This window comes from Lagopus muta, chromosome 7 (assembly GCF_023343835.1).
Source record: "Lagopus muta isolate bLagMut1 chromosome 7, bLagMut1 primary, whole genome shotgun sequence".
Lineage (NCBI taxonomy): Eukaryota > Metazoa > Chordata > Aves > Galliformes > Phasianidae > Lagopus > Lagopus muta.
This window is the reverse complement of record NC_064439.1, coordinates 41,994,406-42,014,563: the sequence shown is the minus strand read 5'-3', so window position 1 is coordinate 42,014,563 and position 20,158 is coordinate 41,994,406. Positions and strand designations below refer to the sequence as shown.

At 42.4% G+C, this 20,158-nt stretch overlaps 1 protein-coding gene across 8 annotated transcripts in view; it reads right to left on the bottom strand.

Moving 5' to 3' along the window:
* The window catches only part of FYCO1 (FYVE and coiled-coil domain autophagy adaptor 1), a 34,140-nt gene extending 14,332 nt beyond the window's left edge, over positions 1-19,808 (bottom strand). For 3 of the 8 annotated variants that reach the window (XM_048950964.1, XM_048950970.1, XM_048950971.1), the window contains exons 1-9: positions 19,687-19,808; positions 11,250-11,434; positions 9,586-9,692; positions 8,378-8,503; positions 6,195-6,301; positions 5,177-5,320; positions 4,604-4,697; positions 1,321-3,951; positions 390-482 (exon numbers count right to left, since the gene is read on the bottom strand). In XM_048950964.1, the coding sequence (XP_048806921.1) occupies positions 390-482; positions 1,321-3,951; positions 4,604-4,697; positions 5,177-5,320; positions 6,195-6,301; positions 8,378-8,503; positions 9,586-9,692; positions 11,250-11,304 (3,357 nt within the window). In that variant the 5' untranslated portion in view covers positions 11,305-11,434; positions 19,687-19,808. Of the gene's footprint in view, positions 1-389; positions 483-1,320; positions 3,952-4,603; positions 4,698-5,176; positions 5,321-6,194; positions 6,302-8,377; positions 8,504-9,585; positions 9,693-11,249; positions 11,435-11,460; positions 11,661-19,039; positions 19,428-19,686 lie in introns of those variants that run through there. The other 5 variants (XM_048950967.1, XM_048950965.1, XM_048950966.1 and 2 more) reach the window with 5 other exon arrangements.
* Positions 19,809-20,158: the final 350 nt, after the last annotated feature.

Below are 20,158 nucleotides of genomic sequence, written 5' to 3'. Positions count from 1 at the left end.
CATGGCTTTTTTTTTCCAGCTGGGCTATTTCTCAGTCAGATCAATTCTCTGATGCAATGCTCCTTGCAGCCTGCAAACTGTTGGATCCAAATGTGTGACTGTGTGGAATGGGTGTAAGACTGATACCTTCCAATCCCACATCCCCCATTTAACTAATGTGCACATGCTCAGGTCCTACATGAAACCTGACTAGCTTTAAAAAGTCCTAAGTGCCACTGTGATTTTAATAATTTCCATTTCCATGGAAAACTTTAGACTGCTACACCTGTATTTATTCAAGGACATTCTTAGACTCACACCCATTTCTGTTGCCTTCTTTCTCCCTTTTTAACACTAATGCATTCTGACACAAAAATCTCTGTCTTTGCTTAATCAGATCAAGCACTTACTTGTAAACCTGCAATCTCTTCCTCTGTAGCATGCTGTTGTCTCTTCTGCTCCTCAAGTTGCTCCTTTAGTTTCCCACATTCTTCATTGGCAGCCTAGCAGAGAGATCGAGTCAGAAGTTAGCACTCCTCTAGCTGCCCCCACTTCACCTAAAAAAATTTCCAATCCTGAATCATGCCCATACTGCCCTGTATGGTATAAAAGCAATACTCATGAAATACAGCTAGGAGAAACCCAGCTTATGGACTCAGAACCCTCTGTGGTCACAGACTAGTTGTGGTTTGATGTTACTTGCTATGGGCTATTACAGCTGTCAGCAAAAAAGCAGCTTAGCTTAACGGGCCTCAAAAGAGTGAGGTAGCCCAAATCATACTCATGAATCCATGATTCTATACTGAGATTTAAGAAGTGTTTATGAAGAAGAAGCATAAATGAATGTACACTATTTTCTCAAACTGGTGGGATTTCTGGATAGCACCAGTGGCATGCATAGAGCCCAGATTAACTGATTAATCTTAGACTCTATTTCAGAATGGCAGAACACAATAAAGTCCTTAACCACTAGGCATGTCATTTCACATATACAAGGTTAACTTCTGATTTTATGGAAGAAAAACCGTGGTCTTCCTGGCTGCCACCTTGAGCAACTGGACACAAAAACAGACAAGGGAATTATCTGCACATTATACCAAAAGTTATATTATCTCCACACCATCCTAGCTCATCCATATAGATAATTTTTGAGGTACTTTTCAAGCCAGGCCATTCCATGTTGAGATATTTTCAGATTCCCAGGCTAAGGCTAGTTGCACACTAGTCCCAGAGCCTGGCCAACATAAACCCTAGGATTTTGCCCTGTGATTCCTGCAGCAGATGGTAAAGCAGGGGAAATCCTGCACAGCTCTTTCAGCTGTAATAATCACATTAATTTACCTTGAATTTTGTTTGATAATTTAGAATCTCTGTGCTCATTTGAAATTTTATGGCAGACAGCTCTTCTTGGCTGGACTCCTGAAAGCTCTGTGCCTGTTTCTTTGCTGTCTCTAGTTGTGCTTGCAGACTTGGGACAGCTGAGACACATATCTGAGCCTCCTCTAGTTTCTCTTGTAGGCTCCTGTTCTCCTGTCTGAGACTAGAAATGTCATGCTTCAGTTTCTCCTGTTGTGCTGCTGCCTGTTCTTCCAATTCTTTGAGCCTCTCTTTGGCCTGGGCTAACTGCTCTTCTGCATCCACTTTCTCAGAGGACAAGGCACAAATCTGAATACCGAGTTCAGCCATATCTGTGTTGGTCCTATGGAGGAGATCTTTGTTTTCTACATTTTCCATTCTAGCAGCTTCCAAATACTGCTTAACCTTGGAGAGTTCTTCCTTTAGACTCAGCACATTATTTTCCAGCTCAGTTTTTTGAAGGGCTACTGTCTCCTGTTCTCTTTTCAGCACTTCTTCTCTTTCTTTCCATTGCACCAGTTCTTGCACATGGTTTCTGTTGAGGGACTCTATTTGCTCTTTCAGCTGCTGGACAAGCACTTTCTGCTCCCCCAAGACAGGTTCTTTGATTGCCAGCTCACTTTTCAACTGCTCTCTCTCATCAGTGGTCTGCTGAAGCTTGACTCGCACATCAAGGAGTTCTGTTTGCAGCCTAGACACTTCATCTCGGTTGACTTGCAGCTGCTCTTCACTTACTGTAAGCCTGGAGGCCAGCTCTTTCGCATCTTTCTCCAGAGAAGCTGCCTGCTGTAGTTGGTGCTCTTCCATTGATTCCTTTTCTGATGTGAGGGATTCAATAAGCTTTGTCTGCTGAAGGCATGTATTTTCAAAACTGAGCTTTTCTACCTCAAGAGTCTCAGCTTTCTTCCTATGTCTTTCAGCTTTTTCTCTTAGCTGCTCACACTGGCACTCCATGCCTTGTAACTGTACTTCCTTCTCTGCAAGCTGTGACTGGAGTGACTCATTGCTCTCCTTCAAAGTGTCTAAGCTTTTTTCTACTTGTAAACTGTGTTGTTTAGCACTCTTCAGCTGTCCTTCAAGTGAGGCATAAGATTCCTTGGTGGTCTCTTCTCTTTCCTTTAATTCTCTATAGTCTGAATGCAGAGCCTCTAATTTCTCCTCCAGAATTTGGCTTTGTCTCCTGGCATTCTGCAAATCTTCATCCAGCTGTTTATTCTGGCTTCGAAGCTTCTTCTCTTTTTCATCAACTGACACAAGGGCATCATCTATCTCACTCTGAAGCTGTTTCTCAGAGGCCCTCAGCCTGGCCACCTCGGCTTCCAGAGAATCTTTAGAGGCTTCCAGATTTTTCAGCTTCTCTTCCATCTTCTTCTTGGACTGCTGCAAATCTGCATTCTCAGTTTTCAGCTTCCTGCTCTCCTCACTCATTTCATTTACTGCAGAGTTTTGCTGCTCCATCTGATCCTCCAGCTCCTTGACTTTCTGTCTGAGATCCTCTTTCTCATACAAGAGCTTCTGCTTTTGCTCCTCAAGGCTACACACAGTCTCACTCACCTTTTTTAAATGACCCTCCTGTTGTTCAATTTTTTCTGCTTGTGACTGGGCTTTCTCCTTAAGCGCCTCTTCCATCTTACCATATTCCTCCTTGAGTTTCTCTTTTTCTTTCCTTGCCTCCTCAAGATCTTTTTCCAGTGACCCCACCTGAGCCAGCGACCCCTTTACCTGGGTCTGGAGCTCAGCCATCTCCTTTTCTTTCAGGGTCAGGGCCTTCTGAAGCGCATCCATTTCCTTTTCCATGGTTTCCATGCTCCTCAGCAGCTTTTCACTCTCTTCTCTGGAATCAGCAGCAAGGCGATTATATCTGCACTCCAGTTCCTTCTGTGCCTCTTCTTTCAGCTGCAGCTGTTCTTTTGCAGTTTTCAGCTGATATGTGTGTTCATCACTGAGTATTTGCATCTCTGCCTTTTCCTTTTCTGTCTGCTGAAGCTTCTCTAATAATGCCTGTATCTGTAGGGCAGAGTCACACTGGGCCATAGCTTGCTGTCCTTTTTCCTCTAAGGCAGCATCAACTTTTGCAAGGAGGTTGAGATTCTTCTGTTCTGTGGATCTTAGCTTTGCTTTAAGCTCATCGATGCAAAGCTCCTTCATAGCAACTAAAGCCCTACAGACCTCCAACTCCTCATTCAACAGCTGCAGTTTTGAGGCATAATCCTCCTTACTGGTTGCCAACTGCGCCAGCTTTGTTGAATATTCCTTCTGCTGCTCCACGGCATTCAGTTCCAGCGATTGAAGGCATTTCTGCAGGTCATGAACAGTGCTTTGAGTGGAGTGCGAAACCTCACACTGCTTCTGTAACTCTGTGATCATCTTTGTCAGCCGGGAGTTCTCCTCACTGTAGTTATTGCTCTTCTCTTTTTCCAGCTGCAACTGTTCTTTCTGAAGGCTGACAGCTGCCTGCAGCTCCTGGTTTTCCAATTCTAGCTGGTGAATACTTCTCTGAAGTTCCTTCTGCCTTAGCTCAGCCTGGTCAAGTTCTACACGCATCTCTTCAAAGCCCTCAAAGTGTTCAGCATTTAGTGAGTTATTTGCATCAGGGCTGGAGGGGAACTCTGGAGCCTAAACAAGCAGAATGTGAAAAAAAGATTTTATAACTTGAATCAGAGCTGCATTTTTCAAAGAAAAAGACTCAAACACTCCAGAAATCAGGATGACTTAACTTTCTGCTTTTGTTTTTTGGTGATGACAGGAACACTGAGGAGGCATTGTAATAGTACGTAGCACCTTAACATCTGAACACCCCATTTTTTAAAAATTATTTCCATTTGTTAGTGTAAGGTAAGTTTGCAATGAAATTTAACCCAGACAAAAAAAATGTAGACCTACCAGCTTCAAGAGGAATTACACATGGTATGTTCAAGTGATAGCAAATTCAGGCTCTTAATGCACAGTGACCTTCTGTGCTGGATTTGTAAAACTACAAGACATCAACTTATAGGACAAAAGGTATGTTTTCACATAAAATGAATGAAAACATACCTATCTTTATGTTGCCTTCTGAATGCATCTATTTTTTTCATCTACAAGATTGGCATGGATTTGAATCAGCTACTGGACTGATTTTAATTGGCTTTTATTTAAAGTACTCTTTATTTAAAGTACTGTAGATTACCATTACGAGTCATAATTATCATAAAACCTCCAATCTCTTTGGAATAATACCATTATTTAAAGATTTCCTTTGCCACACATTTAGTTGTATTTTGCTTACCTGCAAGTAATTGCTCACTAAGCTGCTCATGCTGGAACTGCGACTTGGGGGCTTCCATAAGTATGCTGAAGATCCAAGTGAGGACAGCGTCCTCCTGTTGATCACACGGAGATACAATATGTAAGAGAAGACTACAGACATCATATGTACACATCTTTCTACTGCTGTGTGTAGGATTTGTCTAGTTATAACTACCACTCACAACTGTGCCTGCTGTCTGGGCTAAAAACCACTGAAGCGGATGGAAAACAAAACAGGAATGTCAAAAGCACCTATAAAGGATTATGAGGTTGGAGCTGTGGCTTTTCATATTCACATGAATCAGTGCAACTTAGCTTTGTGAAACTGTACTACAGTGTGGTGGATGCTCAACCAGATGGTGGCAGCATGCAGCCCCAAAAAACTTCCACTAACAGGCATGAATCTGGATCAAATCTACAAGTTTTTATACTTTCCTCTGGTCTGGAAAAAATACCAGTTTGGTCACTGACTAATTACATAGAGAAAGCATATACCTGCTCCAACACATCTTTCCTACATTTAAAAGCAGAAGATGACAATGTGTTATCTTACCTGGCAAATGCTGGCCAAGCAGCATCTAAATCATAGCCTCGTGATGCCAAGTCAAACTGAACATCAGTGAGCTCATAGAGTTGACCCACAATGTCAGAACTCATTTTGGGATTCAGAAATGGGCTTCGTGCATAGTACCAATCACTTGAAAACAAACACAAAAAGACAGAAGTAGTATTCATTCATACATAAAAAAGAAGCAGCAGTTTCACTTGCAAAAAAATAAAAAACAAAAACACAACAAAAACAAAAAACATCATTATTCACTCTTACCCAGAAAAAACTGGCATGATACTTTAAGTATAAACTGAAAGCAATCCTTTGGTACAAATGAAACCAAACAGATTGAATGAAGCTCACAGAAATATCATTAAAGGAGTCCCTGTACAAAACATTTTTTGCTCTAGTGCTTGGGCAAAACACTGACAAGACAAAATACTTACTATACAATGGATAATCACACTAAATATGTAAAGCACACACTTAATATGTCAAGGATAAAGGACAGAAAACAGCTTACAAAGTTAAATACACTGTACAATGAGATGGCTTTTTCTAAAAGCTTTGCAAGTGTCCCTTCCAATTAACTAGAAGTTGTCTTTGGTGTTTGTTGGCTGGAGCGAGCTGCTCCTCTGTCTGACAAGCCAGGAATATGTGCAAATGCTTCCTGAAGCTTTGTGCAACGCTAGCAAATTAATCCTCCCTTATGATATACAGTACAGAAGATCCAGCCAAGGATCTTCAATGCTTATAAACATGTCATCTTCAAAGCCCACATACAGATGCATCTACACCATCCACTTTACAAGCATTCAGTTGTAACAACTTCCAGTATTTACCAGTCTAAGATAAGTATGAGCCAGTGACCCAGGCTAGAGGTCTATTATCCTGTGTATCCTATTACCAGTCCTGTAAGCTAACCATTTGGAAAGGTTTCAGTTTCTCTCAGCTGCCTGGTCATGTTGCTCGTTCACAGTGAGCAAACAGTTATCAGTTAGCTAGCTACTCTTCTATTCACCTGGTCACCTTGGTGTTCATAAAACACTGCTGTAAGGTATCTGCAAGCCTTTGATGAACGAGGGAGTAACGCAGAAATGCTCTTCCTTTCCCAAGAGATGTTCGCAGCTGGAAGAGAGAAACCACAGAGAAAAACACCTGAATATTGGTTGCAATCATGTAGGGAGGCACAATGAAGACAGTCTACATACATACATACATACATACTCAAAAAAGACACAACAAGCCACTAGTTGTGAAGGAAGTAACAGGCAGTGCCACTGGATAGATACATTCTCCCAGTACTGTCATTGGGACAAATCTTTTTTGAATGACAGATTTGTAACTGTAATCAGCACTTGTCCATTTTATAATGTCAAAACATCACAAGAGCAACAAAATCTTCTAACATTCCAAGTACATGAATACACACTATGCTAAGGGCAATTCCTGATATAAGGCAAAATCTGAGTGTGCGTACCATATCTGAAAGTGACTGCTCAAGTAATTTAAGGTGTGTATAGCCACAGCTGGAAGAGCCTTAGAGCCAGCCTAGCCATAGAACCAAGATGCATATACCCATGGATACAATAACCTCCCAAATGCACAAATTCTTTATTAATACTTAGCCCTTAAATTGATAAGATCTGATTTGTCAGACCAAGAGCATCTGCATTCAGTGAATCTCTTAAGAAGAATTTAAAAAAAAACAACAAAAACAAAACTAAACCCCAACACCAGAAGCCATTGGAAGAATACTTTTCTTATTCCCATTGGTTTATCAATTTGAACAGCAATTATTTTTTAGGCATGGAAATACTAGAGTGAATGCACATGATCAGAGAAAAAGAGGAGGTTGAGGAGGAGCTGGTCAAAGATCATTTAGGCAAAATCAATGCCTGGAGAGAAGGCTGAGATGGGATCTCATCACTGTTTATAAATACCAAAAGTGCAGCAGTCAAATTGATGGGAGTAGACTTTTTTGGATGGTGTGCAATAATAAAACAAGAGGCAACACGCAGAAACTGGAACACTTCCCCTTCCATACAAACACAAGGAAGAACTTCTTTAACATGAGAGTGACAGAGCACTGGAACAGGCTGCCCAGACAGGCTGTGGAGTCTCTTTCTCTAGGGATATTCAAGATCCATCTGGACACACTGCTGTGCAATGTACTGTAGGTGACATCGTTTAGCAGGGGGTTGGACTTAGCAGGAGGTTTTCTAGAGGTCCCTTCCAATCCCTACAACTCTGTGATTCTGTGAGAAATAAGAGATGCAGGGAATACAAAGCCTGCCTCTGCTGCAGTACTATGGCTCTCTTTCATATGACTCAAGATGACATTATTTGGAGATGATGCTGTGGTGGAATTGTTGAGAGAATTGGTAAACATGTTGTGAATAGTAACTTGCTAATACAAGTTAGCACTGCTTACAGATAAAAGAACTGAGTATCAGGACAGGGCTGGTTTGCACCACCACTTCTTTTCCCCAGAAGGAAAGTTCTCTCTCAAATGATTCTAAAGACAGAATCAGCACAGAAAGCTTCTCACAGCATTTATTTCAGCCAATGATTGAGCTGACGATGTAATGTGGCTGTTAGAAAATTACACTTTTATCACTATTTCTAATAAAGATAAAAGTTTTTGTCTTGTTCCTGTGAGCTTTCTCAAAGAAATAATGCCAACAATCCTGAGCCATTGTATCATGATTTTTGACATAAAGGAAGAAAATTGAGTCAGAAGATGAAACTCTGCTCTCAGTCATTTCTCTTTAACTCTGCTGACCAACTGAGAAAGTCTTAAGAATGCTCAAACATGGTGGTTCTTCTCTCTTACACTTAGACTAAGTCCTTTCTTAAAGTATACTGAAGATACAGGCTCTACCCTTGGCTTATTGTTCATTCATTTTTAGAGAAAATGACACTTATTTAATGAAAAGGCATGGCACAACCAGATACAAATAGAACTGTTCATTTGTGTAAGTGGTCTTCAAAATAAATAAAAGATTATCTAATTCTACAAAATATGGTACTCTACCAAAAAGATGCAACCTTGCATTTTTATACTTTACCTGAGAACTTCAAAAAAAAAGAAGTGCAAATATTTTATCCTATGTTAAAAGCAGTAAATTTTATTTCTCTGCTTTCTGCAAAGACACACCAAAACACAAAGCATGGATTGTGATGATTAACTGATGCACTTACTTCCGTAATAGACTTGACAAAGCGAATTCCATCGTTAGCTCCTTTGACTTTTGCCAGACAGTCACAGAAATAATCCCAGTAGTCTTTTCTGTTCCCCAGCAATGTGCTTTTTTCTTTCTGGTCAAACTTAAGCAAGGAAAACAAAAAGCAATGAACAAAACTTAAACATAAATATACTTACATATATTTACTGTGGAATTCCACTCCTTTCCAACCAATATCTGTGTTCAGAGCTCCTCTTCAGCTTTAGACAATGTATTCAGAAAGTACAGTAACACTGTACAGTAAGCACTGATATAATCCAGTGGCTACTAAACATGCTTTACAGACAGTAAAGTTATTGATTAAGTTTAAATACAAATGGCCATTAAAAATTGTTCAAATTAAGTTTAGCAGCAGTTTTAGGAGGTGTTCAGGAAAAGAAATTGAGTTGCTGAGAGCCCTTCAATCAAGTGTGGCAATGTGACACATGCACCTACCTGAACAAGCTGTGAAACCACACTCAGAGCAGTGATGTGGTGAGGGTACAGACCACAGCTTGGAGCATTCGAATCCCAGGGGTTTTCTTCAGCACCTGCTGAAGCCTCTCAACCCAATTAGAACTACCTTGCCTAGATCAAGGCTAGATTAGCATGGCTGTGTTTCTGTCAGTGGCACGATTACAGCGTATGTGTACACAGACAGTGCTAACTTAATTTCACCTTGCCCAGCAATGTCCCCTTTTACTGACATTTTAGCCCATAAGCAGCATTTCAGATTAAAAAAATCAGCATTTGGCATTAAGATTTGCATACAATAAAAATGAATTTCTGCAATGAAATTGCTAAAAATGCTGTAAATTACTGATGCCACTGTATTTGCATTATCGGCTGTATTATTATTTATTTTGCTGTTGTCAAGATGTCATTACTACAATTTTTTCATGATAATTTAGAAGTGTACATCTTCAAAATCAAGCTCAAATCCTTCAGATCAATAGAAAAATGCTTTATATTCTTCAATCAGCCTGTCAGCATTGCCTTTTGATTACAATTATTTGCTCTCACTCAAAATGTATACAATAAGCTGCACACGTCAGGCAGTCCTGAAAAAAGACTCAAATGGAAACTTGTGATCATTTCAGTTAAACCCTAAGTACTAACGAGGCAACAACAGAAAATAAGGCCTCACTTTGATGTTGATTATAAATGACACATATCACTTTTTACCTGTAGAAGATATTCAAGCTTGTAGGAGAATTTTTGCAAGTTGACACTGTCATCTGTGATTGGTTCCCCTCCTTCTTTAAATTCTTTACTTAATTCAGCCACAGCATCTTTAAAACAAGACACCAAAATGATTAACTAACGTAAGAAATATATAACAGTGAATTCACAGGCAAGTGAGTAAATAGGTTTTTCGCCTGGATATCATGCACGTGTATTTAGTTTCAGCTCAGATGTCTTAATCACAGTGCAAAAAGCTTGCTGATGTGCTTGCAATTTAATACCGCACATAACAAAAACTAGAGCTCAAGTTTTGTCAGTCTGGCACACTGACTTACTATTTTATTCTTAAAAAGAGCAAAACCTCTTCCTTACACTTACCAAAGAAGCGCTATCAGATAACTGCTAACTTGTTCAGCAGAAGAAGGAAATACATTTTCACTGTCTCATGTGCACATTAAGGTTCTGCTACTGCCACATGCCAACAGAATTCTGATTAGAAACAACAAAGCATGTAATCTGCTAAAGGGGATCAGTAAAACGAGAACAGTTGTTCAGTCAGCACATTTATCTTCTCCATGCAATATTCAGGAAGGTTCAGCTTGTGCTGCTTACAAAACACAAATGGGAAAAGAACGTACATAAAATAAAGCATGCAGCAACTCCTTTCACCTAAAACCTACTCCCATGGGAGGGTGAGGAAACCTCAAGTCAAAGCAAATTGCCGTGTCCTTGGATGCTCTATTCCCCAAAGTGTTCACTTCTCAGCACCAGAAATTACTGATTCTGAATGTGCTGTCCACATGACTCTGTACTCCTTTTGGATGCCTGACTGAGCCTTGGCATCCAATCCCATTAAGTCCACTATGCAAATTAAAATTTACTGTTGTTAGCAAGCATGTAGATCTCCTTTTTACGCTACAGGAAGATCCGGATTCCAAGCTTTGGTGCATATTACACTTTATTTTTAATACATAGGAAAAAGAAAAATACTCAGATCTCAGTATAGGCAGCTGATTGAGACAGAGACAGAGCAGAAAAATGGTTATGGATCTGCTGCCAATTTTGCCCATAGTAGAGCTGTAGACAAATGAGGTTGGCTACTGCTAGTAGAGGACAAGGAGAATGCACAGAAAGCATGTAGCTCTAGCTACATGGAGCAGATCCAGCTGTGCAATACTCTCCCTCTGGATCTCCATTCCCACCTTGGGCTGCCCTTCTTGTTTTTTAGCCCTCACATACGAGGAGCAACTCAACACCAGCTTTCCACCAAGAGATGGCATAAAAATCAGACCTCCTTTTCATTCTCACATGAAGTCTTATAACTTAGCTCTACTCATGCAAACATGCTCTAGCTCACACCACACAACACAATAATTTTAATTTCACTCTGCAAACTTTTTTTTTTTTTGTAATTGTAAGGCTTATTTATAAGCTTGTTTATTTAAATATGCATATATATATGCATATATATATGCAATATTTAAATATTTAGGATTTTGAAAACAGTACAGCACCTCTCTCACAAAACATCAGTCACAACTATAATGAGCACCTAGCAAACAATGACTGCACTGTTACAACTGCGGCACAGAAGCACTATGCAATCAAAAACACAGCTGCTCTGTTACCTAAAACACGGAGGATGTTTCACTATGTCAGTATACCTTGCAAGTCCCTGATAATTCGCTGCAGTTGGCTTTCACCAGTAGCTGCCTCCATCTTGAAAACCAAAAGGGCTCCCCTTCTGGGCTGTTAATCTTCTCTTCCATCTAGATAACAACAGCAAAGTTCATATTGTTGATGATCATTGGGCTGATGACGATTATTCTTCTCTGTGACACCTGCAATTCTGTAAAAAATGCAAGACTTTATCACCTCAAATGACCAGAACAGAGATGCTTTGGAATTTAAATCCCATTTAGGAATACATTCTCAGAGTGTCAACTCTTTTTCAGGAACCTCCTCTCTATTTCTTTCTAGATTTCACTTTCCTTTTCAGTTATTTCTGTTTCCATCTTTCAAAACTACTGAGCAAACCTCAGAGAGCAGTTTTCTCTCGTTGGAGTTACAACACAGTCCTATAGCTCAGATCAGGCTGGCATTTCACACAACTGATCTCGTGATCCTGAGGAAGGTTCTGATGACACGGGACTTTCCCTGCAAAAATCCTCTGCCTGACCTTCCCTGCAGCCTGCAGAATTAGAAGACACAACACCACTGCCATCACAGGGATGCAGAGCAGGCACAGATCAAGGTGTCCAAAAATGATCCATCATGATCTTCTGGCACCGCAGGATGTGTTTTTTACTAATCAGAGCTACTACTTGGGACTGGTTCTCTCAGGAGAAACAACCCTCATCCCCGCCTCAGAACCCACTGTTCCCGACATGTGTAAGAGGATACCACTTTATTTTAAGCTCTGCTACAGCATCCCTGGCTGGATAAAGATACCTTATGCATTAGAACATCCATTTCCCTTGTTCAAAACAATGATGAGTAAGTTATACCTAGCACTCGTAGAGAAATTTCATTATTTAAAATAAATGGATTAAAAATCAACTAAAAGCCTCAGGCACTTTAGTAAAATAACCATGCCTGGTTACCCAACTTTTCAAACGCTCATGGGAACAATCATTCCAAAAAGCCACTGTGGTCTTACCAAGTATCACGCCTTCATAAGTTGTTCAGAATCCTACCTGCAATGGTACTGCCAAATTTTCAAGTGAGCACAACATCAGGAGTACTGAACCTTTAGAAAAATTGCAGGTCAATTTCTGTGGTTTTATTAGCATTCAAACTGACCTACAATGAAATTAAGTTGCAAATAAAAGCTAACAAGCTTTTGAAATATGAATGTGATTACATCAAGTGATCCTACTTCATTTCTCATCTCTTTCTTTCACTTCCAAATTAACTACACTGGCAGTGCTCGAGCAGGTATCTGAATGGATCAGAAAAGAAACATCTTTCTGTGCTACATAAAGTGGTGCTGTTTGGAAATGGTGTGACTGCATTCTTTTCTTTTTGATGCAAGGTAGAAGTGGCTCATAGCAAACCTTAAAGCCAACCCTGACAGAAGGTAGAAACCTTCAAAATACTATGTTCTTCCACATGCAATCTAAACAGGACACCAAAACCAATCTTATCATATATACAATATTTCCATCTTGGTTCTACTTAGAGATCATGTAAAGTGTGCAATTTCCTGGCAACCTGCTGAGTTTAGATAGCAATAAAAAAAGGCAAGAATAACAAATCCAGCGAGTCAACATTTCCTCTTCCAATATCAGCCATATCTGTCCAGTCTGACAACTGTTACAGAAAGGAGTGTAAGTAAGAGGAAAAGACTGCAATGTGGGTGATGGCAAACCAAAAGGTATGGCCAAACCAAATGCTCTCCATCATGCAATGGGAGAAAAGAGCAAGGGCAAGAAGGAGGATCTAGCTTGTCCTTCGTGAGGGCATTTTTCAGCCTGGGCTATTGCACAAGGAGAATGTGCCAACACTTTTCTAACTGCCTTCTTCTCTGCTAAACAGGGAGAAAGGTGCACTCCTACCCATGGTCCTTCCAGAGATGTGCTTAGAAAACAACACATTCTACAGAAGGGTGCAGAGTTCTCCCATCAGCAAGGAAAGCTGACAATGTACCTTAACTTGTTTCCTGAGGCTTCAAAATAGGAAGAACATCTGTAAATACCTGATCTAGTCCTTTCTGATCACAGAACACTTTGCCCAGAATTGTTTAGGGCATAACCCTGTGGTCATTATCTCAGAGGACCAAGCATTTCCTATTCTATTTTTGTATGTCAGTAATTATCTGCCCCGTCAGAGCAGCATAATATATGTGTGAGGCACAAGTGACCTGCTTAGGGTCAAAAGCTTTTTAGGTGATGTATCACAACCTCTTACATAACAGCATCTGACTAAGGCCAAGGGCATTAACTTGCAGAACAGTGTAAAGGACTCAGAGGAGCTGCACCACGGAGCAGACACAGAGTATGGCAGGGAAGGGAAGGCACGTCACTAGTCCCCTGGGCTGCGCCTGCTGATATCTGAGGATGGTTATTCCGTCTCCTGCACGCTAAAGTATCCGTGTGGAGGTAACAATCTTCTTTGCAGAGGAGGATGTCCTGGAGATTCAGGAGAGAAGCAGAAAGGAAACAACCCACTCACAGGAAAAGATTTAGCTGAAGGGGAGAGGGACACAGAAGAAGCCACAAGCAAAACTTAATGACCATAATTAAATTGCCTAGTGGTGTATAGCTAGTGTGACCTACTTTTACTCTGATTTCATGAAATCTCTCCTAGTATTACTGGGGGCATGTCTACATCTCCAGAAGCTACATTTTTTTGAATTCACTGGTCACTTTTATTCACCCTTGACATTAGATAGCAGTCTTCAAAATATTACTCACTTCCATGTGCACTCCAACCAAGAGGCTGGGAGGAACTGAGTAAGCACAGTTTCTCCTCCCTGGCTAAGAGGCTGCCTGTTACTTTGGTTACAGCCTGACGTCAGAGAATCCCTACCTCAGTTGAGTGTATTTTCAGCATACACCAAGAGCAGAGCTAACATGAAGGTCCTAGGGTAATCTAGATTAAAAGCACATCAAATCTGCAAGACAAATTCATTGGAAACCAAACTCTACTACTTCCAACTTCTCAGGGAAATGCTAACTAATTATTCTGATCTAGCCATTCCAAACAAGGACCCTTCATCACATCTCCCTTACAGACACTGTCCTTACAGAGATCACAAGACCTTCAGTTATTTGGTGTCTGCAATTCTATACCTGTTACTCAGAAATACTGTATGAAACAAAACAGGGAAGTGCTGACACTGAGCCAAATCCTATGTCCATGAGTCACGTTAATTTTAACTGTGTTATTCCCTTGTGTAATGCGTGAAGAAAAGCAGATACTGAACAATGATTGTGGGACTATATTCCAATGCTTCTGGAATATAACAGAGGAAAACAAACTACACACAATGGCTATGAGATACACAGGTTAAAGAACACAGCACAGAAATATCACAAAGACAAGGGAAGAACTGGGAAAAGAAAGTTTACCTCTCAAGACAGCAATGCCACTGATTTAAGTTAGTAATTTCATTCCAGTAATTGCCTGGAAAAATTATTTTGATGTTGCAAGAAATATGTAGTCCCAGTGGATTTCACTGTAGCTGAGCTGCTAGCTTCTCATTTGGTACCACACAGACACCTGCATGTCCATTATGCTGAAGAACTGTTTGCAGCAAAGAAGAGTCTGAGGTGAACTGCAAAACAGGCAGCATGACTCTGCTCTCAAGCACACATAAATGCAACTCCGCTGGGAAGCTCAACTCTTTGTGCTTTAGTACCACATAAAGATACATGGCTGCTAAAAAGGCATGCTGGACTACATTGGATCAGATGACTAAAAGCAAAAGGCAGGCAGAGCCTGAATGCCAGCTGAAGTTTCTGAGTTTTGAAATTAGGTTCCATTCTGAGAAGTGAAATTCTAAGTGAATCTTCCCTCTCCATTTTCTACACCAACGAACCTTCACCTTTCAGTTAGAAAAACATGGTTTTTAGACTATATATATATATTTTTTTTTTACTTCTTCTAGTACTACAAGCAGGTTGTTGGAGAATACACTGCAAACCTACGCTGGATTCCCACTGCCACCAACATGAAAACCTTGTTCTGAAGTGTTTGGACATATAAACATACAGTAGTAACAAGCATCTTGCAGGAAATGCACATCGAGAAAAAAAAGTCAGAGTATCAAAGTATAGCAGAAAAGAGGTGAAAATGATGAGGTGAAATGCACAAAACACTCATATTTTGCAAATGCATCGTTGAGAAGTAGACAGGGCTCCTTACATTAAAGCCCAATTGTGGGTAAGCCATTGTACTCCACAGATATTTTCAGTTCACAACTCAAATTAATGGCATTCCTAAAATACTGTTCGCTGTCAGAACAGCCAACAGTGAGCCAGTAAAGATATGAATGATCTCTGTGCAAACTTCACCATGCTATGGACAACTGGCCTGCATTCTCTATTTTACTCATTGTATTTCAGAATGGTTCTTAGAAAACAAACAAACAAACAACACATCTGGGTTTACCAGTAGCATTAAAAACTCCATAAGACAGTAAACTTTAACCCTTAGTAAGGAAAGCCAGTAACGACAGCAACTTCTTTTAACACTGCACCTACCAAATCAGGCCTCTAAGGCTTAATGTAACCCTGTCTAAAACATCACACCAAATGGACAAACAGAACAGATGTGTTAGGCCAGGGACAGTTTCCTAATGTGGAGACTACAGTGTATTGCCTCACATTGGTAACTGTTGAACAGTGTGAATCCAAATGACTGCTTTCAGCAGCTACAAAACAAGGATGTGTTTGTGTTTATCTCACAAAGACAACCTTGTTTCATGACGGGAGAAACTGGCTTTTGAGGAAGCAGTCAGTTCATAAAGAGAAGAGTGCTCCTCTGATAACAGGAATTGCTCTAGTATCGCTCTCAACAAACTCATCTGTCCTTTCTCCCTAAGGCATGCCACATCTCATCCCATGTCAGGAAAGCTATGCCACTGCTTACGAGCACCCCTAAATTAACCATACCCATACCATGGCCTCTCCTCAGCTGCTCCAAACCTATTTCATTGGGAAATGCATCCCTCCCACCTCAGCTGGTGAGCTGAAAAGACGAGTACAATTCAAAAGTGAAAAGATTTTTCCCCCTTTACAGTCGCATTCTTCCAAGCCACTCTTCCTCCCCATAACTCACCCAACTACTGAGATCTCTCTCACACATTCTTCAAGCCAGGCACCACATGCTCAGATGCTATTCAGGGGAGCATCACAAAGTTACCTGTAGAATTAGAAAGAGGACTTCCAGCTGCAGAGGAGTGCTAGTGATTCATGATGCTCAACTTGCTCACCATATAAGCCTGGAGCCTTCCAAAAACCTCATTTTCAAGTCACCAAAGTTGGTCTCTGAGAAACGGATGCCATATTAACATCCTGAGCAAGCCTGGCCTGACCATTATGTCTAAGGCACCTCTCAGACTTTAGCAGTGTTAAAAACAGCAACGATCACATCACAACTCTGAACTGCCTCCATTCAAATGGGGGCTTGGCTCAGCAGGATTTTTTACCTTGGTATCTACTGCTCCACGCTGTGCCTCCAAGCAGAGATTTCAGATGCACTTAAAAAGGCTGCCTCCAACTAATAGCTCTGGGAAGCGTGGCAGCTGGATGTTGAGAACAGCCCACATGTAGCACTCCACCTGTCCTCCATCCCGTCAACAGGAGCAGTAGCTCCTTAGGGCAACTCCTCACCTATGTAGTTCCCAGAGAATGAGCAACAAGCAATGCTAAAAATTACAGGTTTTGGACACACAAATGCAGATCAAACAGGAGGCAAGCACATGAAGCGAAAACTAGGCTAAGACAACTGAGGCTGACTGGCTGCTGGGTGAATCATGCCACCCTTGGGCCAATAGCAAAGATTCCTGCCTTCTTTCCTCTGCAGCAGGAAACACTGAGCATTTCCTCTCTACCCATTTTCTTCAGAGTCTCCCAGTGGTCATCATTCTGGGGGAGAAGGAGGAACTGCAGTTATGAACTCCAAAGACTTAGGAAGCCTTTGGAAGAGAAATCTGTAGAATACTGCAACCATCACACCTGCTGGGAACAGGCAGGCTGACAGATGCCAAGCCCAGAGATGACAAGTTATTCGAGGAGAGACTGATCCAACCTGTTCACTTTCAAAATCTACGCTGGCTCACAGCAGTAGGGAGACCTTTTGCGTGTCCATCCTCCTTCCCAGTAGGAAATTAAATGTCATGGTGGACACACACGCAGCTTAACAAACATCTCTGCTTAGGTCACTATTCCATCAGCAACTGAAGAACACTGCGATGGACAAAAATATCAAATTAACAAGAGGGTATAACAGCAAATGCGCTGTGCAGGTTTCACGGGGTTTCCGTGCATTGTGAGGCTGAGAGTGTGCATGTAATTTTCCATTCCTTCTATCAGTGTTACAAAATGTGAAGCCTTCTGAATATATCTGAACAACAAACTTCAAATTACTACTAGTATGTCCAACACTGTTGGACACAAGCAACAATCAGTCTCTGGAGAAATTGGAATTGCTACAGAAAAACATGAAAAGAAAACAGACTAGATTCAAACTGCTAAAAATATATATATATTCACATTGGCAAAACCAAACAAATATAAACACAGTGTGTAAAGATACAAAAAATAATAATATGCAATAATAAAACCACTTAGGGTTCTTACAATTCTCTCTGGTTCAATAATCTAAACAATACCTAAAAAATACCAGAGGGCTCAGTGTTCATTCCATGAAGGGGTAATCATAATTTCCAAAGCAAAACAAATAACAATCCAAGCTATAAATAATTTTCAGCACTGCTTTTCCTTCAGTCCAATTTGATATTTTCTGTAATTTTACAAACACTCCTTAAAATGTATTTTTAACAGTTTTCTCTCCCCTCAGGTCTCAATCTCTCCCTGACCAAGTCTTAGCAGAGCCTGGCTTACAGGGCATGAACACAGATTCCCATTCCCTTTATGTAATGGTCTGACAGCAGAGAGAGGAACTGCAAATATAATACACTCTTTCATTATTGTCAGGTGCTGTACAAAAGAGGCTCCTGTGCAAAAGAAAATCAGGCCTCATAACGAACTGGCCCTTCAGAAGAAGTAGTGAAACCATGCTCACACAAAACACTGCTGAATATATGTACTAGGACAGGAAAGAAAAGGAAAACCAGCTTGCATGTTTTCCACCATAGATAACGTAGATACAACTTTGGAACAGCAGTGCAGCCTGTTTTCTAAACGCTAATGTTTGGAAACATTGTTTGGAACATCTGGAACGTCTTCTCAATTTAAGCACACCCACAAGGATCCTTGGAAGACGTGAAGAAATTAATGCCTTTCACACAATATCTGGAATGTACAACATGCACTGTTGTTGGAAGACAACGTGTTTTCTTGCTGCGCTCCTGCTACATAACATCAGAACTGAAAACAAGAAAAACACCAACAGAAGACTCGTTGCCATGTTACTGACAAGAACGAGTCCAGGCTGTACCCTGGATGTTTAACTGCAGTCTGCCTCCATCAGAGCTGAATAAAACCAAACAGCCACTTTCACTATTTAGAATGTGAAGGCAGAACGCCTGCTGCTCTTTCTCCTTTGTTTACACTTGGGAAGTAACTCGGTGCACAGGGAGGCCGAGGGGGAGCGTGGCAGCTACGGCCGACCAACTCCGCACGCCAAACAAAACTTTGCGCCGGCAACAACAAGCCGACAGCCCGCACAGCAAACAGGCAGCGCCCCACGATCCTCGGCCGTCAGCTGGGGCAGCAGCGTGCCCACCAGCCCGCAAGCTGCACAGCCTTTCTGCGCACTGACTCACCGGGCGCTCACGCCTTTCGCCAAAGCCTCGCTTATTCTCCTCGCCGCCTGTTGCACAACGTACCGGGAGGAGGGCCGGCTGCGATCCTGGCACCTGGTCTGGAGACAGACCCGTCCGGCAAAAGCGCCCCTGTCATCCGACAGAGATTTGCCGACACAAGGGCGAGCGGGATTAGGGCCGGGCAAATATTTGCGTGTCAGCACTGCGCACCCGGTGAGGCACCGCGCAGGCCGGTGTTTGGTTTCTATCCCGGCCCCGTGACTCCGCTCCTCCGGGAGCAGCGGTGCCCTGCCAGGGGAACGGCAGGGCCTGCTTGGGGGTGGCATTTAGGGGCGACGAGACGGAGCTGTTTACTCTGGAACGAAATCACGGCTCGGGGGGTGCGGCGACGGCACCCCGGGCAGCCGGGCCAGGCCGCGGTCCCCGCCCGTACCGGGCCTCTCCGACGGCGCCGGGCCCGGCCGCACTACGCTCTGCCCCCCCCGGGGGCCCGCAGTACGGATCCCCCGTCCCCGCGGCTCCTCCCCCCGAAGCCGGGCCGCAGCCGCAACAAGTGGGAACCGCCGAACTTCCTTCCCCCTCCCTGCGGCCGCCGCCTCTCCCCCGCCGCCCCCCGCGCTCCCCCGGGCGGGCCGTCCCGCCGGTACCTGCGCGGCGGCCGCCATGTCGCAGCAGGGCGCTGCGGGACGCTCCGGTGCCGCCGGCCGCCGGCCGCCTACAGCTCCCGTGAGGCCGGTGCGGTGCCTCCCCGGCGGGAGGACGGGCCGGGCCGGGCGGGCCGGGAGGCGGCCTGGGGGAGGCGGCGGCGTGAAAATAAAGGGGGGAAGATGTGTTTGGGAATAAAATCGCTGCTCTCCCATCGAGTCGAGGAGTTGGGGTGGTTTTAGGGGTTTGTTTCTTGTACCCTGTTACCCTGTTCTTGGTGTTACACTGTGTCGCCCATCAGGAAATATAATTTGTTCATATAGTGCCCACTATCACTTCCAGTACAGCTCAGTGTCACTTGTTTGTTTGTTTCCTCTTGCTTATGCATCAAGCACAATTGAAGTGACTGAGGGCTGTGCTCAGTGAAGCCAGTTTGTAGCACATTTCCCATTTCTGTTCCCGTTGGTGAAAGGA